The sequence below is a fragment of the Durotheca rogersii genome (genome assembly GCF_024521655.1).
Source record: "Durotheca rogersii strain YMJ 92031201 chromosome Unknown GGS23scaffold_14, whole genome shotgun sequence".
NCBI classification, from domain to species: Eukaryota; Fungi; Ascomycota; class Sordariomycetes; order Xylariales; family Xylariaceae; genus Durotheca; species Durotheca rogersii.
In genome coordinates, this window is record NW_026251245.1 from 669,055 (window position 1) to 686,633 (window position 17,579).

General features: G+C 59.1%; 5 protein-coding genes across 5 annotated transcripts; 2 read left to right on the forward strand and 3 right to left on the reverse strand.

Annotated features, from left to right (window-relative positions):
* Positions 1–135: 135 nt before the first annotated feature.
* GGS23DRAFT_114616 (uncharacterized protein) lies at positions 136–3,830 on the reverse strand. The gene is made up of 3 exons (XM_051511022.1): positions 3,746–3,830; positions 3,009–3,569; positions 136–2,932 (listed from the first exon to the last, which is right to left on the reverse strand). The coding sequence occupies exons 2-3, from the start codon at positions 3,166–3,168 to the stop codon at positions 186–188; spliced, it is 2,907 nt and encodes a 968-aa protein (XP_051370959.1). The 5' UTR covers positions 3,169–3,569; positions 3,746–3,830; the 3' UTR covers positions 136–185.
* Positions 3,670–4,580, forward strand: GGS23DRAFT_114622 (uncharacterized protein). Its single transcript, XM_051511023.1, has 3 exons — positions 3,670–4,232; positions 4,286–4,381; positions 4,461–4,580. Exons 1-3 carry the CDS (start codon positions 4,170–4,172, stop codon positions 4,482–4,484), a joined length of 183 nt encoding a protein of 60 aa, XP_051370960.1. The 5' UTR covers positions 3,670–4,169; the 3' UTR covers positions 4,485–4,580.
* Positions 4,581–5,379: 799 nt separating this feature from the next.
* Positions 5,380–7,136, forward strand: GGS23DRAFT_114651 (Mo25-like protein). The gene is made up of 4 exons (XM_051511024.1): positions 5,380–5,597; positions 5,722–5,779; positions 5,933–6,414; positions 6,534–7,136. The coding sequence occupies exons 1-4, from the start codon at positions 5,490–5,492 to the stop codon at positions 7,005–7,007; spliced, it is 1,122 nt and encodes a 373-aa protein (XP_051370961.1). The 5' UTR covers positions 5,380–5,489; the 3' UTR covers positions 7,008–7,136.
* A 413-nt stretch (positions 7,137–7,549) lies between these two features.
* Positions 7,550–9,229, reverse strand: GGS23DRAFT_114667 (NAD(P)-binding protein). Its single transcript, XM_051511025.1, has 4 exons — positions 8,739–9,229; positions 8,283–8,643; positions 8,041–8,224; positions 7,550–7,952 (listed from the first exon to the last, which is right to left on the reverse strand). The coding sequence occupies exons 1-4, from the start codon at positions 9,079–9,081 to the stop codon at positions 7,854–7,856; spliced, it is 987 nt and encodes a 328-aa protein (XP_051370962.1). The 5' UTR covers positions 9,082–9,229; the 3' UTR covers positions 7,550–7,853.
* Positions 9,230–9,934: 705 nt separating this feature from the next.
* Positions 9,935–17,148, reverse strand: GGS23DRAFT_605830 (uncharacterized protein; the record flags this gene model as incomplete). Its single annotated transcript, XM_051519820.1, has 8 exons — positions 9,935–10,459; positions 10,544–11,167; positions 11,254–11,529; positions 13,508–13,511; positions 14,640–14,962; positions 15,031–15,249; positions 15,517–16,526; positions 16,641–17,148. 8 exons carry the CDS (start codon positions 17,146–17,148, stop codon positions 9,935–9,937), a joined length of 3,489 nt encoding a protein of 1,162 aa, XP_051370963.1.
* Positions 17,149–17,579: the final 431 nt, after the last annotated feature.

The window sequence follows — 17,579 nt, forward strand, 5'->3', positions numbered from 1 at the left end:
TGAGCCAACCAACTAACTGGGTATCACCGATCTCCCTCTCCGTATGCAAACCAACACGAATTCCACGCCATATCCCATGCTCTTAGAGTGGATAAGGAAAATATAAATAAAAAGAGAGAATTCACCCGCCGTTCTAGCCAAGTCGACCCGCCAACGCCCACGAAATGCTATCGAAGCCCCGATATTCACTGTGCCCACGACACCCTGAGGTTCCTCCCGGTGCGGCCGATCCGGCTCGCTCTCGCTCCGGGCCCCAGCCCCCTCGTCGCCGTCTCGCTAGCCCGCCAGGTTCGGCTGGGCACCGGCGCCAGCGGCGTAGTCGTCTCCCTGCTACCGAGGGTCCCCAGGAAGATGTGTGGTCTCCCCGGCGTCGGCGCGTAGACCTCTTCCTGGGTCGTTTCTCTCCTATTTCGTGCCGCCGCCATCCGCCAGTGGTCCAGCAGACCTCGCGCTCGGTTTAGCGATGCTTGATGTCGAGCATCTATTATTATTTGATTCACGCCTCCGTAACCACCGCCGGAAAGCTCGACCGGAACCAGGTTGTCTACCGCGAGGCTGTGCCAACTGTCAAAGCTCGCGCGCACCAGCCTCCGGTCCCTCTTCTCCAGCGCGTTCGCGACCATCACTGGCCGATTCGGCACCTGGAGAGAGCGGAGATTCCAGTTCTTCAGCGCTCGAGGCACGGCTACTTGTTTCCAGTGCTCCATGGCTTCGGCACGTGCTCGTCTGTGGTGGGCAGACCGTCCCCTCCATCTTCCGAGCACCTTCTCTTTAACCATCGTGTCGCTCATGAGGTTCATTTCATCCCGCTGCTGCGCCGTCTCGTGCCACGCGCCGAAGGCGTCGGCGGTCCGTCGCCATTCCTGGTCCGCGAAGACATCTTCGAGGATCGCATCCATCGTGTCGTATCGTTCAAGGCTTGGCTGCAGTTTCTCGCGCCATTGTGCGATGCACCGCAGGCCCATCCCTTTCTTCACCAGACGGCGAGTTTCCAAGTGCGCGTCTTTCAACCTCTCCTTGCGCCTTTGCTTAGCAAGACGGTGCCACGTCAATAGCGTTGTCCGAGCCCGGTAATAGTAGTTGGCTCGCCGGGCATAGCGGACGAGCCTCTGTTCTTCGTATTCGGTCACCTTCTGCGTCTGCATTCTCCATATAGGGAGCACTTTCGTAGCGCTATGATAATAATTGGCGCGATCGGCATACAGCTTGAGAATTTCCTGCTGTTTGAAAACCTGGCCGGTTTCACCCCGCCAAAAAGGCAGGCACTTGGTGGCCTTGTAATAGAAATTGGCCCGGGCCGCGTAGCTTTCTAGGAGTTCGTCCTGTCCTTGCACGTCCTCTTGGATCCTCTGTCGCCATGTATGCAGCATTCGTCCGGCATTGTGGCAGTAGTTTACCCTTTCCGCGTTCAGCCTCAGCACCTCTTGTTCCTGGGAAACGTGCTCGGCCTGGGAGCGCCAGATGGGGATGGTGTGAGCAATGCGCTGCTCTTGTTGCTCCGACTTGAAACTCCTCACCCTGTTCACGTTGTCCGCCGTGTACCTCTCCCAAGCATCGTAGAAACGCATGCGGAGGATATGGCGTCGCGCGAGGAGAGTCTTCTCGTCTACCTCGTCGTCCGGGTCGCCGCCATCGTCTCCGGCAGCGACGTTGCTTTCCGCGGGCGCCTCGGGGGTGTCATCTTGGCGAGGGCGGATTGCGAGGGAGGGTGGGGCGGTAGGTTGGACGGAAGGAATATTGCTTTCCGGGTCGTCATGGTTGGGAATAATTCGAGGGGCGTCGCTGGATACCGCGGGACCAGTAGGTGGTGCGCCGGAGGGAGCATTGCGAGCCTCGTCGGCGCAAGCGACTTCGTCAAGGGGGCGGCGAACGCCGAACGCTTTAGATTTCAAGTTTTGTTCATAGACTTGGGTGGCCATCTGTGCCTTCTTCGACTCCTCTTCGAGCCTATTAGACCATTTCACGAAGGCGCGCGACAACATCAGATTCTTGTGCGCCTTTGCGGCGACGCGCTCAAAGGGATCCTCGGAGTCCTCGCCCGTCCGGCGAGGCTTCCGACTCTCTCCTCTAGCACATACCCGCCAGCGCCGAAAAGCGGTCTTGGCCACGTGGATCTCGTGGGCGCGCACGGCAATATCCTCGATTCGCTTCGAGTACACATTGGATGGTATAGCCTCCAGCGGCACCACGTCAACCTCGGCCGCGATGGCTCTCCATGCTTCCAATTTTGCCTCGGCCTCTTCCTCCAAGTCAGCCTGGCGAGCGGCTTCGAACTGCCCACACAAATTGTCGATGAAACTAGACCTCTTCTGCCAATATCGAAAGGTGGCGACGGTAGAAAACTTGTTGTGGTGCTTCTTACGGAAAGCGATAGCGCTGCTTTCGAGGTGCTGTTCGATCCGGGAGAGGTTGGCGGCAGCGTCGCCATTGAACGCGTCTCCGCCAAACTCGTCATAATCTCGGCCTTCGCGATCCTCGGAAGCAATCCATTCACCACTGGCTTCGTCGGTAGTAGATTCGGCGTACCCGCCATTCGTGATTTTAGGCGGTTGTGGATGCGGACCTCTCCGAGGGACGATACCAGCACCTACCGCGTCGCTAGCAACAGAAAAGCCGTCAGATGTGTACGCCGAGTTGGCGTAAGCATCGCCGGCATCGCTTCCCGGTATTTGGGGTTGGTCCATCTGCAGGGTGACGCCAAGGCGAGACATGGCAGTTCTGAACTTCTCCTGGAGCGAATTCGCGTTCTTGACCCCGCCAACCAGGAACACAATCTTACTGAGGTGCTGGTCGTCGTCCGGGTCGATACCATACTCGGGGAGAACCTCGTCATAGGCCTTGAACAAGGCATGGGTCGGCAGGCGGGAAGAAGGCGTGAGTTCGGACAGGATGGCCTCAGCTCGGGTCACAATATTGTGGAGGATGGCGATATCTGCAATGAAGCGTCAAGGTCAGGGACGCCCGAAGCTGCGGCGACAGCGACGGAGGGCAGAAGAGGACGAGCTTACCAGCATCCGTATAGTCGCGGTGATCTATGGCGGGGCCTTGGGGGGACGAGCCAGACGAGGACGGGGCCATGGCGCTGTAATAAGGCACGGAGTCGCGAGAAGATGATTTGTCGAAGGGAGTGGAAGCGGCGGGCGACGGACGGCTAGGTGAGAGGGCCATGATGAAACAGCAGCGACCACGTCACAGTCACAGCAATCGTGAGGCTGCGCATGGTCTTGCTCGAGATGTCGTTCGCGTACCGGCGAAGGCAGGGGTGGTTAAGCGCAAGTCGGACACCAATCGACGCGCATCATCGGAAGCGCGTGGAGGAGTTGGACGCGAGCGAGCGAGAGAGAGAGAAAAGGAGGATATGTTTCGTACGGATCGGCGAAGGTGGTGAAGAGTAGGCGAATGGTGAATGTCTTGCGAATGGGTAGCACGCGCCACTGAGACCTGGATGCTTCGCGACTTGGTTGATTGGGTATGGCGGTAGGGAATTGAATATCGGGGGGGTTTTTTTTTCTTTGGTGTTTAGCAGAAGAGAGCGATAGCTAGACCAGGTTACCTGGGTAGCTGGACTTCTACACAGGCAGGATTAGCTGGCTGGACTGGGAGGAGTCGACAAGGGAGGGTGTGTCGCGCTGCGCGTACGCAGGTAATAGAGGTCGACGTTCCGCCGACAAATGGATCTCCGCTCGGACGCTCCGTTGCGCGACGCACCGGGAACCTAACTCGGGTTATGGAAATATGCCCGTACCGCCTACTTAATATGTGCATATGCATGTATTCAGCATCCCATCCATGTCCATTGTAAATATGAGCGGGACCGGCCGGTGCGGGATGCACTGTGGTTACCGCAACTACCACCCCCTTCTGCCAATCACCCGCGGCGCACAGTGATGTATCTAACCATATTAGGAGGTGCTTCCGAGAAGCGCTTATCTACCAATCTTGCATACGGGATAATGGCATACGTACCTCCTATAGTAATACGGACGGGAGGTGAGGAGGTAATTAGGTACCTACTAAGGCGTGTTTAGAAATCTTGTCAGTTGAAGAGAAGCCGTAGGAAGCATTCGTCCTGTCGAGCAACAGGTCAACATTTGACGAGACTTGCGAAATCCTATCAATCCGCGGAAAAAGGCTTAAGCTCGGCTGCACCAGGACATCCATTCGAGGAAATGCCACCCCGCCCGCGGCCGATTCAGAAATTCGCGACGGCAGCCTCCCAGTGCTCCGCCGAGGTTGTGTTCCCTCTCCCAAGTCGCAGAGCACGGCAGCTAACTGCCCTCGATAGGCGGCCGTGTATGGGAAATGCGTTGTGGCAGACTACAACTCGGTCCACAAGGACAAGTGCCTCGCCGAGTTTCTGAGGCTCAAAGAGTGTTTCGTTGTAAGTGGTCCGCCTCGCTCGCGAATCTGGAGAATGCGCGCTCCCCTTGGGACATGCCCGGGCTCATACAACCCAACAGAAGGCGTCAAAGCGGGGGCGGTGACGGGGAGCTCTCGTGTCTCGCGTGTCATACGCGCGCACATATTCATTCCATAACCTAACAGGGCGCAATAGCATAGCATAGCATTGGGAGGACCGAGCATCTACCTATCTAGTAGGCCTATACACGTGCAGTAGGTCTATATCTAGGTGGATGGATGATGGACTGCATACCTGCGACGCCTTAGACAGATATTTACATAGAAGCTTGATATCCACATAATCTAACGTTGCATTGACCCAGAAATCCAGCCGTGCATGGGCAAGGGGGAGGTGGCCGAGCACGCCGGAGATAGGCGCTAGGTGGTACCTAACCCACTAAACGAATGCCCTACGGCGGATGTACCCATCACGTCTGCGAGCCATACATTCGGTACATCGACCACGCCATAACCCTGGCGGTTGCGGCACCAGATAGCGTGTACTGGGCAGTGATAGGCGCCCTCTACAGGGGGCGGCCTGCTATAACTAAGGATATCACCGCGGGCGGGACCAAGGACAGGCCATGGCAGCGGGCTGACCAGGACCGACATGGACCCCCCGTAAATAAACATCCCGATCCCCCGGATTTACGATAAACAGCAGCCAGCAACAGAGCAACCACCGTCGGCGCATGGCAGCGGGCAGAGGGAGACAACCCCCAAGCCTTTCGGGATAGCGACAGCGGGTATTGCCAGCCAAGGAACGGGACGATGACGACGTCTCCCACCGAGTAGGCGAGAGGCGACCCCAGGATAAAAAGAGCAGAAACGAAGAACCTTCCCACCCACCCACCTACCTACATACATACCACCTACCTCCCTACCTACCTACCTATCTACGGCGTAGCCCATACGCGTGAATAACAGGAGGCCGGCGAGCCAGCACAAGACGCAACTTCACGCACGCCCCTATACACGGGAAATCGAGCACGCACGTCCGCCCTCGATCGAGCCCTACCGCCCATAGTTCCGACTCTCTTCCCACGCCGCTACCGACGGATGGGCAGCGCCGATAGCCAGCTGCAGCCATGTCGTTCCTATTCTCCAGGACCAGGACCAGGACGAACACCATCGACCTGCCCAAGCAAGCGCGGGAGCATGTATTCAAGCTCGACGGCGCCGGCGGCCCCGCAAAGGTAAGAGGGAGAGATAGAGAGGAAAGGGCAAAGAAACCAGCTACATACAAAGCACGCGACAATCTCGCCGTGCGGATGCTAATACGATGGGTGACGTGCGCGCAGCTGACAATCCGTCTTCTAGGCCGAAGAACTAGCCAGGGTGCTCAACCAGATGAAGCTCATCCTCCAAGGGACGCCAGGTAGGTATTCCTACGCCTGCCACCCCCCAGCGCTTCCGCTCCTTCTTCCGGGGGAGGGGGGGGGGGGGGGGGGGGCGCATCCCCGATTCCACCGTTGGCACCCACCCCCAGGCCTCTAGAAACCCCATACTAAGCAAGCCTCCGTCGTCGCAGAAGCCGAGAGTAGTCCCGAGCAGGTGTATCAGCTCGTTACGGGGTTGATCGAGGAGGACATGCTCCTCCTGCTCGCCCAGAACCTGCACCGCCTCCCCTTCGAGTCCCGCAAAGACGTCCAGGTCATATTCTCCTACGTCTTCCGATTCCGGCCTCCGACCGCGTCGCCCAAGACCGACCCCGTCGCGCTCAGTTACGTGGTCAACAATAAGCCCCAGGTGCTGCTGGAGCTTTGCCGGGGATATGACCACAAGGAGAGCGCGACGCCCGCCGGCACCGTGCTACGCGAGGTACTGAAGAGCGAGGCCGCCGCCGCCATCCTGCTCTACGACGACGGCGAGGTGCCGGGCTCGAGCCTGAAGGGGGTGACGGCCATCGACAGGGAGCGGCCCCAGAGCGGTAACGGCGTGTTCTGGCGCTTCTTCGACTGGATCGACAAGAGCTCGTTCGAGGTTGCCGCCGACGCCTTTACCACATTCAGGGTAAGCCTCACACCGTGGCGACACTTTTCGAGACGCGTTGCGACGAAGAACTAACCCTGCCAACTTTGGCGCGCGCGCCCGTGCGCGTGTGCGCCTCCCCCCCTCGGCCCCTCGTGTAGGAACTCCTGACGAAGCACAAAGAGCTCGTGCCGCGGTATCTCTCGATCAACTTCGAGCTCTTCTTCGACCGGTACAACCACGTGCTCGTGCAGTCGAACAGCTACGTGACGAAGCGGCAGTCGATCAAGCTGCTCGGCGAGATACTGCTGGACCGGTCCAACTACAACGTGATGACGGCGTACGTCGACCGCGGCGAGCACCTCAAGATCTGCATGAACCTGCTGCGCAGCGACCGCAAGATGGTGCAGTACGAGGGCTTCCACGTGTTCAAGGTCTTCGTGGCCAACCCCCACAAGTCGGTCGCCGTGCAGAAAATCCTGCTCATGAACCGCGACAAGCTGCTCAACTTCCTGTCGCACTTCCTCGAGGACCGCACCGACGACGAGCAGTTCATCGACGAGCGCGAGTTCCTCATCAAGCAGATCCGCAACATGTCTCCGACCCCCGTCCCGCCGGCGCGGCAGCTCTCGTAGCCGGCGGTGGGGCTGGGAGAGGTGAGGAGGGAGGAGGAGGAGGATGGGAATTTGGGGAGAGGATAGGTAGTATCAAGAAAGGGGGGCGAAGAGGCCACCACATGATACCGGGTAGGAGGAATAGGGTATACAGGGATATTCGCATGTATATTTGTTTTTTTTTTTTTTTTTTGAGGGTCAGATGTCGAGGACGAGAAGTAGACGTACACAGCAGCCATCATGGCAAGCATCATGTGCATGTAGCTAGGCGTTCAGGTTATGCTAACGGGGGACGGGGATCCGATCGCAACGAAGTCGAACTCCCGTCCCCCTCTCCCCCTATTGTTTATCAGCTTCTGTGGCACGTCTCCCGCCCCTATCCCTGGTAGGTCCTCCACACAGCACAGTCCGCGCGGTCGCAGAGTGGCGTGTTCATATACATTCCCCGGTTCGGCAAGCCAGGCCCCGGTTCATAGTGTCTCGGGCACGTACGCACGCGTGGGTGGGACTGCCCCCTTTCGTGGGACTCGGGACATGGGATACATGCTCGCACGCCATCGGAAGCACCAGGGCCTGTCCGTCGGCATCACCATGCGACAGGGACCAGCGTTCGTGCGCAGACACGCCGCGGCGACGGCGACAGTCACGACAAGAAACTACTGCGTATTTTCGGGAGGACCTTGTAGCTAGACACAGCAGCCGTACCTATCCCCTGAGGGGGAGACCACGCCGTCGCCTCCCTTCCCTTCCCCTCCCCCCTCCGGCGAGCCGTGGGCGGCCGCGGGCGACTCGCCCCTAAACCTACGTCTCCACCTCCTTCCACCGCGACCCCGGCCGGAAGCCGAGCGGGCGGGCCGAGCAGCAGGCTCACAAGTCCTTGGCCATCCACGCGGCGAACTCGTCCTTGTACTCGTCGCGCCAGCGGCTCAGCGGCGGGCGGCCCTTGACAGCGTCGTCGGCGGTCCACTAGCGACGGGCGTGGTTGGTCTCCGGTCAGCGCGCATCCGACGGGAGCAGAACTTGCCGAAAAGAGGGGGGGGGGAAGACAACTCACCAGCATCCGCTTGCGGTCGACCTCCTCGCTGACGTCGTAGTCCGGGCAGAGGACCCAGAACCGGCGGGCGCGCACGCGCTCCTCGAGGAACGCGGCGACCTGGGCGGGGGCCCAGGGGCCGGTGCCGGGGGGCGGGCGGGCGGCGCCGGGGGCGCCCGCGCCCGCGAGCTTCGTCCAGGTCCAGCTTTGCGGCGGGGGTCAGCTCCGCTGCGCAGCGCAAAGAGAAAAAAAAAACCACTTACCCCGGCACCAGCAGGTGCACGCCGACCCCAGCGAGCCCGCGCAGCTCGTAGCTGAGCTGCTCGGCGACGGCCTTGACGGCGGCCTTGCTGGCGTTGTAGGCGGGGCTGCCGGGCGGGTTCGTGATGCCCTGCTTGGAGCCGGTGAGGACGAGCGCGGCCTGGTAGTCGTCGTCGTCGGGCGCGCCCGCCGCCGCCGCCGCCGCCGCGCGCGCGCGCACGAGCGGTAGGAGTGCTTCGAGCCCCTCGACGACCCCGAACACGTTCGCGTCGAAGACGCGCCGGAACGCCGCGCTCAGCCCCGTGCCCCCGAACGACGACGCCGCGCCCACGCCTGCGTTCAGCGCGAGGAGGTTGATCTGGCCTGAGGCTTGGTTAGCGCCGGGTCCCGGGGGTGTGCGGGTGTGGGAGGTGAGAAGGTGAGAGAAAGGAGAAAGAGAAGGGGGGGCCCGGGCCTACCACCAAACTCCCTCTCGACCCTGTCCCGCACGCGGGCCCAGTCCTCGGGCTTGCTCACGTCGGCCCGGACGGCGGAGACGCTGCCGGGCGGCAGTGGCGGCTCCTCGTCGTCGTCGTTGGGCTCCGGCGCGACCACCGCCGCCGCTATCGCCGCCTCCTGCCCCTGCTCCTGCTCCTGCTCCTGCTCCTGCGCGCCCTCGGCCGCCGTCCCCGGCACCGCCCAGTCCACCACCAGCACCCGCATCCCGTGGCGCGCCGCGCACCGCCGCGCCAGCGCCCGCCCGATCCCCGACGCCCCGCCCGTGATCACCGCCGTGTTGCCCGGCTGGAAGACGGATGCCATCGCTGCGCGCCGCGTTTGCTTTCTAACCTCTTTTTTTTTCCCCGGGTCGGCGACGCCGGGATGTGAGCCGGATGCGCGGAGCCGAGTGTTGACCCGGGTATGGATGTGATGCGGAAGAGCAGGAACGGTGGTGGTGTAGCACTACTAGTAGTGGTAATAGTAGGTGGATAGGTAGTAGTGGTAGTAGTAGCGGTGGTGATGGTGTTGATTATCACCTTGGCCTACCTGCGTTGCGAGTCAGGGGAGGAAGAGGGGTAGATGGGACAGACACCCGGCAGGACAGGTAGCGAGCGGCCTTTATATCATATATATAGAGAGAGAGAGAGACCAATCGTGTAGACAACTCACCTCCACATGCACACACGGGAATATATCACGGACATGCCCTGCTCTGCGAGTCGTCGGCGTTAAGACCGCAAAGGCCGATCGAACCGTCTCGAGTAGATTACATTTAGCCCACGCATAATAATACATCGTCACCTCTCCGTCAACCGTCGGGCGCCACGACAGCGCCGGTGCTTTGTCGCCCGGAAACGCTCTCGGCAATGATCGTCTCCATTCATTGCCACACACATGTCAGACCTACGGCTCGAACCCCTCTCTCTTCTCGAGACCGGAACCTGTCTTGCCTCCGGGACACACACTAGTACCGTCTACCAACGAGAATTGCAACTTCCTGTGATATACTAAAGGCCGAAATATCCGTGTAGGGGGAGGTAAGATTGTGAGAGTCGAAGCGATGCCGACATAACCTACACACGCCGTGCGCCGTTCCGGACCGCTACCCATATCCGTTCCTCCTGCTTGCGCACCCGTCTTCGTCCGCTCTCTAAGCCGCAGCGGCGGCGCCCTTTCACCGTTGTGGGCGAGCCGGCTGCTTAGACAGCATGACCGTGACGCTCTCGCGAGCGTTGATGGTGGACCAGATGCTATCTTTCCCACCCTTCCTCCACTCGTCACCCGTCGCGTCTTCGCCCTCGCCTCTCATGGCTTCTCCCATGATCACGTCGAGGTCCCGCTTCTGGGAGCTCAACCAATCCCTCACGAACGTGGCCGGATCCTCGCTCATCGATTTCAGGAATGCGTGCTTGGCCTTTGATACGTGGATCGCCTGAACGATGATCGCTAGCTGGTCGTCGAGAGAGGCCACTTCCTTGAGCATATTGGCGTAGCCTGCATTGCTGAGGAACGAAAGCATCTTCTCGCGCAGCGGATCGTCGACGGCGACGCGGACGTCGTAAACGGTAGGCTGAGGGTCCTTGTGGAAATCCTCATCCAGCCGGATGGTGTACGGTAGCCGAACCGGCGGGAGAGGCTTCAGATGCGGCGTGATGTATTCGTGTAGTTTAGGAATCGAGCCCGTCTCGATATTAAACGCCTACATTGCTCGATTAGCCACACAGTCGGCTCTGCCTACTTTCTTCTGCTCCTTTTCGGGGGGAGAAAAAAAAAAAACTCTTACCTTCCTCAGGAGGTCGTCGCAGCGGAAATTGCGCTTCTCCTCGTCCTCTTGTAGCCCCATCAGCTTGATGTACTCCCAAATGCCCATCACGATCTCCTGGCGCGTCGCCTCCGACATGTCGACGATGTCCTCGAGCTCTGGGGTCACAGCGTACCGCTCCGGCTCTTCGTGGCGGTAGAGATGGATAGTAATATTAATATTCTCGTCTCCGCTGCGCTTGAACGTGAGCTCGTCGAAGTCGGCCGCGGCGGAGAGGTTCGACGAAGGGCCGGCACGTTCGGGCTTCTTCCATTCGACGGGCGGGTCGATGCCCTTGCGGTTGCTGGGGAAGTCGACGCTCAGGGCCTTGAAGAAATGGGAGAACCTGTACTTGGACACCCTAGCCGCCTTCGGTTTCGGGTCCTCGTCCATGCGGTTGGGGTCGTCGGACCTGCCCCTCGCATCCTCGCTATCGTCGTCCTGGTCGAGGTCGTCGTCGTCGTCCAGCAGCCGCCCCTCGATCTTGACGCGGTAGTTGGGCTCGAGGTTGGAGCTGAAATCGAAGGTGTCGACGTTGAGGCCGTTACCCTGCCAGACTTGGTCCTCGGCCGTGTTGGTGATCCAGATTCGCAGGGTTTTCCACCGCTACGCCCCACCGTCAGTCGGCTTAAAATCGCTCCCCCCGCTCACGGCCCCATCCTGGACCCATTGAAAAGTTAAAAAAAACGCACCTTGACGCTCCGGTTGACTGAGTCGACAATATCCAGGCGCTTGCGCGTCATGGTGGCGTCCAGCCGCCGCTCAAAGTCCCGAAGATCGCGATACCTCGTGGCCATGTCGCCGACGGTACAGTCGTCGACGTTATCGGGGAGGTTCTTGTCGGTGGGCTTGCGACTCCGGCGCTTCGCCATCTCGACTTGCATGGCGGCGGTCTGCTGCTGCTGCGCGATCTGGGTTTGGGTCAAGGGCACCTGGTGATGGGGGCCGGACGACATCATGGGGCCTGTCTCGCGATGGCAAGGTTAGAAATCTCTGCGATTCTGGCGGGGAGGAGAAGTTGAGGCTTGGTCGGGTCGAGGACGGGATCGGACACTACGCTAAGGGTGGGGAGGAGGCACAGGACGGCGAGGAAAAGAGTGAGGAAACGGTAGGGGGATCCGTGTGCACATATGTAGGAGAGGGAATATCTGCACGGTACCTCCTCGCCATGGTACTTGTGCGCCCATACCCCTGCTCGAGTAGCAGCCCAGGTGTATCCGGTGCGTGTCTAGCAAGGCCTGGCGTGTCTGGCGCGTGTATGGGTACGTGTATGTATATGTACGATGGGTGGGCTGGCGAGGTGAGAATGGGCTAATGGTCGGTGGAGCTGCGCGAAGGCGTGTGGGGTGGGTTTGGGCCGTCCCGCTGGGGTCGCCAACAAATTGCACCACATGGCTGGAGGGGAGTCGATAGAAGAGGGAAAGAGGCAGAAGGGAAGGGGATGCATGGGGCGGTGGTGGTAGCAGTGGTGGTGATGGTAGCAATGGTGTGGTGGTGGTGGTGGTGGTAGTAGTGGTGGTAGTGGTAGTGGTAGTGGTGGCGGTGTTGGTACTGAGGATGGTGATGACGATGACGATGCCGACGATAGACACGCACATCAACAACAGGCAAGGCCGGAGCGGGTGGACGTCATATGTGTATATCCGTGCATATATATGGGTATGTGTGTTGTGGATATGTGTATATATACAGCGTATATGCGCATATATATGTCTAGTGTGCATGTGGGTATGCATGTGGGTATATGTGGGTATGCATGTAGGCATATATGTACGTAGCGTGGTGTACGCAGTATGCAGTCGCTGGGGCGTCTCTCTCGCGCGTCTGAGCCTGTACCTGTGCCATGTGTATATGCGGTGCTATGTACGGGTATATGGGCACGGGTATACGGAGCATAGGGCATCTATATGGGCGACGAGTACAGGATAGGGGAAGAAAAAGAGGAGGAACGTCGAGAGTGATACTACATACCGATTCCGCCTCGTCTCTGCCCACCTGAATGGGGAGTCCGCGGCTGCTGCTGCAGGGGCACCTGTTGCGGCGGGTAAGGGCGGTAGCTGGCCTGCATCTCGACGGTTCCGCAGCGAGGTGCGGTGCGATCGCCCAAGTATGCGTGTGTATTTCGCCGAAGGCCTCGAGGGGTGGATGTGACGCGTCGGCCAAAAAGGAATGCAATCTAACAGAATGCGATGCTATCTGGTGAGCTGGCCGGACACAAGCCCATGTAGCACGTAGCGCGTTTAATGCGTGTAATGCGTATGGTGCGTGTAGTGCGTGTAGTGCGTGTACGTATGATGATGATGTCGATGATGATGGCGACGAGGACGGCAATGGCGGTGATGACGATGGCGGTGATGACGATGGCGATACGACGGCACGTAGTAGGCCTGGCAAAGCAGTCGAGTCGTCAGGCAGCGGCAGCCAAACCCGCGGCGACCTCCTTCGGCCTGCTCCTCTCTACCTCGTCCTTCTCTGTTCTTCTTCTTCTTCTTCCTCTTCGCCCCGTTTCTGGCTGGTTCTGTCGCAGTCGAAACAGCGGGCTGACGATCCCAGGAGGGGGTAGCGAGCCGATGGAAGGACGTATTTGGTGGACCGACACGGACGCGTCTGTCAGTCGATTGCAAGTCACCGGATGAACGGACCAGCTGGCTCTGACCGACGGGCGGGCATCCAAACAATGCGACGACCGCGTTAGGTGATGGCGTGTGGGAGGAGGCGACCGTGGACCCGAGTTGCTGGTTTGCGACGGGAGTTTTGGGTGGTCGTTGATTGAGAACGCGCCTCCGCCTCGTCGCGCTATGTCCGGATCGGAGACCACAATTTCTGGTTTCGAGGATGAGCCGGCTTGGCGCTTTATTGCTCTTTTTTTTTATTAAATAATAATCTCTCTCTCTCTCTTTTTTCTTTTTTTTTTTTTTTCCAAAGAAGCCGAGCGAACCTCCGTACCTGCCTGCGTACCTTCCATAAGTACTAAGGGCCCACATATGCCTGTGGCGCTCTCTGTGGCGGTGGAGGCTGATAGCCTTCGATGTACGTGTAACTATCAGCTATTCTAGGCACCGTCCGACCCTCGTCGCACCATCTTCACACCACAAGCCGACGCCTCCTATCCGGCCGGCCAAAACACGTACAGAAATAAGGGGTTGGAGAAGTGGGAGTAATAAGCTACCTAGGTTTAATAATAGCACTTCTTCCTTCTTCTCTTTCTAGCGCTTGGCTACATACAAAGTTATATACAACACGGCATACCAAAGTAGGCGCAACTTCTCAACTTCAATGTATATGTGACAACAGACCACCGGCCAGAGGGGTGAAAAGGAAAGGGGAGTGGGAGGAGTTGGAAGGGCAAAGGTTACATGGTGTAGACAGATTTCAGACCGAGTTATCCGACCACCTCCAGAGTCGTCTCTAGAATCCCGACGCCACCAACATACTACTGGAGAGAGCATTGGGCTAGCCGCCTGTATATTCTCCAACCTCTTCTTCCATCGCTGCCACTGCCTATAGAAAAACAGGTCTACGCGCCCCCCGCGTGGCAACATCATCCCTCCCGGTTTGGCTACTTAAACAACAGGTCTGCGATCGACACCTGCAACCAACCAGAATCCAACATTCTCCTTCGGCCTCCTTTGCCCCCTTGCCCCCCCATTCCCGTCTTCCTCTCCCCCCTCTTCTCGCCCATCCGTGTGGCCTCCGGGGGACACTCAAGGAGATCTGTGCTGTGATATTATATTAGGGGGTGTCAGGTATAGAGGCATGTGAATGTAACCCTTTCTAATCAACCCATCTAAGTGGGATACCGAGTATGTACCTCGGGAGGACGAGCAGGCTGGTGACAAGGAAACCCCCCCGCGATGCATGTGTTTTGTGTCCTGTTTTGAAACTCCTTGGGAAAGGTCACCAGAAGCTATCAAAGCCTACGCCTCGCTAGAACATGCCGCAGAGAACAAATAGAACGAGAATGGAAAGCTTGTGTCGACCCGGGCGAGCATCAGGCCGTCTACGGCTGGTAATACTACATTAGCCAATGCCTTGCAAACGGCCGGTGTGACGCCGTCATTAGAAGGCCGGTCCTAACCCTTGCTTGGATTGCCGCTTGCTAAATCGGTTGCGCTTCGTACTGGTCGCATCCTCCAGGCTGCCTTGGCTCTTGCTCAGGTGGTTGCGATGAGACCTGTCATTGACGCTGTAAGCGTCGGGACCGAAGGTGCTCGCCGGGCTCGACATAGACGACGACATCTCGCCAAACGCGTTGTCGCTCGTATACGAGCGGGTGAGATTTAAGGAGACGGCAAAGTCCCGCGCCTGCTGTAAACTGTCGAGCCACTCGTCCGGCGTGGCTCGGGGCGGCTCGAGGGAAGACGGGGGCTTGACGTCCTCGAAAGTGTAGTGGACACCAGCCTGCTACCTGTCAGCACACCCGGGAGAGAGAAAGGAAAAAAAGGGAAAAGCGAGGAAAGGGAACCTACCGAGTCCACACACCATACTGTCTGCCCCTTCGCGTCCACCTGGCTTTTCCACGAGCAGTCCGGCGTTAAAAGCGAGATCTCCGACTTCGCCTTCTTCTCTTCGCCTCCGGCCGGCGCCAGGACGATCCTTCCGCTAGACGTGACCATCACTAGCCTTTGCCGCTTTTTCGTCGTGCTACCGCCAAAGAACCGAGAGAATTTTCTGTGTCCCTCGTCGCTCTTACCATGCGGACTATTCGGTATCGGCGCAGACAGGACCATCAAGTCGCCGAGTCGCAATATCCTCTCATTGGTCTTTGTCAGCACTGGCGACCACTCGATGTCCAGCTGGGATGGCGGAGGTATGTCAGTGATAATCCTTCCGGGCGGCCGCGACGAGCCGTTGATGCCGTTCCCCGTCGTCGGGGGTCTAGATGACGAGCCGGGCGGGTGGCTGCTAAGCGTCCCGTTTAGTTGAATGATCTTGGGCTCCTGCGTCGGCGGCACGTATGGCCGTAATCGGGGCGTCTTCGTCCTCCACAAAATCTTACCGAACTGCTGCCCGTCGAAAAATTCGTGGTTCTTGATATGCTCGATCGTTAGTCGCCTCGCGGGATCGAGAACCAGACACCGCTCGACCAAATCTCTTGCCGCCGGCGGAAATCCAGCCGGGAATTCGTATTCGAGGTTGACGATTTTCTGAAAGGTCAAGTACTCGGACCCAGCCTTGAAAGGCGGCCGGCCGGCCAGGAGCTGATAGATGATGCAGCCGAAGGCCCACAGGTCGCTTGCTTTGCAGGCATTCTTATTCGTAAGGAGCTCGGGGCTCACGTACTCAGCCGTGCCCACGAAGGACGCGGCCCGATTGTCATCTTGATCCTTACCCCGGGAGCTGGTCCCCGTATCCTCGAGCCTCGGGGTCGGCTGCGGCGCTCTCGGATCGCTCAGCAACCTTGCAGTGCCGAAGTCGGTAATCTTGACATGTAGTTGGTCGTCGAGGAGGACGTTCTCGGGTTTTAGATCTCTATGGATCACCCCCCGGGAATGCATGTACTCGATCGCATCCAGGATCTGGGCTCCGAAGAACCTGGTGCACTCGACGTCGAAAGTGCCCGTCTTTTTCAGCACGCCGAGGAGCTCGCCGCCGTTGCAGAGATCCAAGACATAGTAGAGGGAGCTCTCGTCCTGGAACGTGTAATAGAGGCGTACGATACCGGGATGCTCCGTCAGGCGATTGAGGGTGTCCTTCTCAATGTTGACGTACTTGATCTTCCTCTCCTTGATGATGTGCTTCTTCTCCAGAACCTTTATCGCGTACTCCTTGAGTGTTTGCCGGTCCGTGGCAAAGTATACTGTGCTGTACGAGCCCTCCCCTAAGATTCTACCAAAAGAGAAATCCCGCACACCCTTCTTGACCGATCTCATGACCGTCTTGCCGTTCGCATCTACCTCCGTCCGTACGGACACGGCTGCCCCCCGGTCCTTCCACTCCTCGCTACTCTGGGACGCGGGCGCATCTGACCCGAGCCCGCGAGGCTCGGCGACCACAGGGACACCAGGGACCGAGGCGTAACCGCCACCCACGCCCTTGGAACTTCTTCTAGGCGGGAGGGGGCCGCTCCCGGGGACACCCTGGAGGTGTCGGTTCGGATTATACGACCGCTCCCGGTGGCTGGGCTCACGAGATGGGATGCTTGGCGTATACTCCGAAGGGGCTCTGGAGTCGGGGTTACTTTGCATATGGTAAGCCGGTGCTCTTGTGGGCTCTGTTCTGAGAATATGGTAAGAGTTTGCAGCCTGATCCCGCTCAGCGGCGGTGGTGGTGCCGTACAGGCCAGAAGGGGGCCGGCCAGAAGGGGCGTTTTGGTATGGCAACGACCCATTCTGAGTATACGCGGAGGGTTGGCCCTGCTGGTCGCCTGGCATGCCACCCGTACCCATTGGCCGTTCCGGCCCATGGGGCCGGCCTTGGTCGACACGCGAGTCGGGACCGGATGCTCTGAAATCAGCGGAGAGCTGGGTCGGAACGGGCGCACCGGAGTCGTCGTCGCCGTCTCGGGCCAGGCCCGTCGTAGCGTCGTCCGGGTTGGCAATGCGTAGGCCGCCCAAGGCCCTCGAGAGGCTGATGTCGTTGCTCATGGCGGCAGCAAACCGGAGGAGCAATGGAGAAGTGGTCTAGATGCTGGCAAGAAATTGACGAGATTGCCAGCTGGTCAAGCCAGCGACAAGGGGGGGGTTGGAATATCAACGTTTAAGTAACCCTGCCAGCTCGTATAGACGATATGGTATTACGAGGCGGTGTCCACAACTTGCTGCCAACGGTCGAGACCATCGAATGTGGTATAGTCAGGTCAGGCCGCTGAGGATCGACCTCTCCGAGCAGGCGCGGTCGAGCGTGCTCGTTCGAGATTCCGGCAAAAGGCGGCCGCGGATAACTGGTAGGCGGTGTCGGGCGCAGCGTGGCTTCGAACTGGACTCCCTAAACTCGATACCATCAGGATATGTCAGGTCCAGAGAGGGGGAGAGGGAGCAGACATCCGGTTGCAAGGTAGCGGCAGGGAGTAGATAGA

What these genes read in the sequence shown, in the direction of transcription:
- GGS23DRAFT_114651 (XM_051511024.1), top strand. Translation starts at nt 5,490, where the DNA reads ATGTCGTTCCTATTCTCCAGGACCAGGACCAGGACGAACACCATCGAC. An exon ending in GCGCCGGCGGCCCCGCAAAG is followed by an intron (nt 5,598 to 5,721) that starts GTAAGAGGGAGA and finishes TCCGTCTTCTAG; the next exon opens with GCCGAAGAACTAGCCAGGGT. An exon ending in ACGCCTTTACCACATTCAGG is followed by an intron (nt 6,415 to 6,533) that starts GTAAGCCTCACA and finishes CCCCTCGTGTAG; the next exon opens with GAACTCCTGACGAAGCACAA.
- GGS23DRAFT_114622 (XM_051511023.1), top strand. Translation starts at nt 4,170, where the DNA reads ATGCCACCCCGCCCGCGGCCGATTCAGAAATTCGCGACGGCAGCCTCC. An exon ending in CCTCCCAGTGCTCCGCCGAG is followed by an intron (nt 4,233 to 4,285) that starts GTTGTGTTCCCT and finishes TGCCCTCGATAG; the next exon opens with GCGGCCGTGTATGGGAAATG. An exon ending in GGCTCAAAGAGTGTTTCGTT is followed by an intron (nt 4,382 to 4,460) that starts GTAAGTGGTCCG and finishes ACAACCCAACAG; the next exon opens with AAGGCGTCAAAGCGGGGGCG.
- GGS23DRAFT_114667 (XM_051511025.1), bottom strand. Translation starts at nt 9,081, where the DNA reads ATGGCATCCGTCTTCCAGCCGGGCAACACGGCGGTGATCACGGGCGGG. An exon ending in GTGCACCTGCTGGTGCCGGG is followed by an intron (nt 8,225 to 8,282) that starts GTAAGTGGTTTT and finishes CCCGCCGCAAAG; the next exon opens with CTGGACCTGGACGAAGCTCG. An exon ending in TCGACCGCAAGCGGATGCTG is followed by an intron (nt 7,953 to 8,040) that starts GTGAGTTGTCTT and finishes GCCCGTCGCTAG; the next exon opens with TGGACCGCCGACGACGCTGT.
- GGS23DRAFT_114616 (XM_051511022.1), bottom strand. Translation starts at nt 3,168, where the DNA reads ATGGCCCTCTCACCTAGCCGTCCGTCGCCCGCCGCTTCCACTCCCTTC. An exon ending in CCGCGACTATACGGATGCTG is followed by an intron (nt 2,933 to 3,008) that starts GTAAGCTCGTCC and finishes GCTTCATTGCAG; the next exon opens with ATATCGCCATCCTCCACAAT.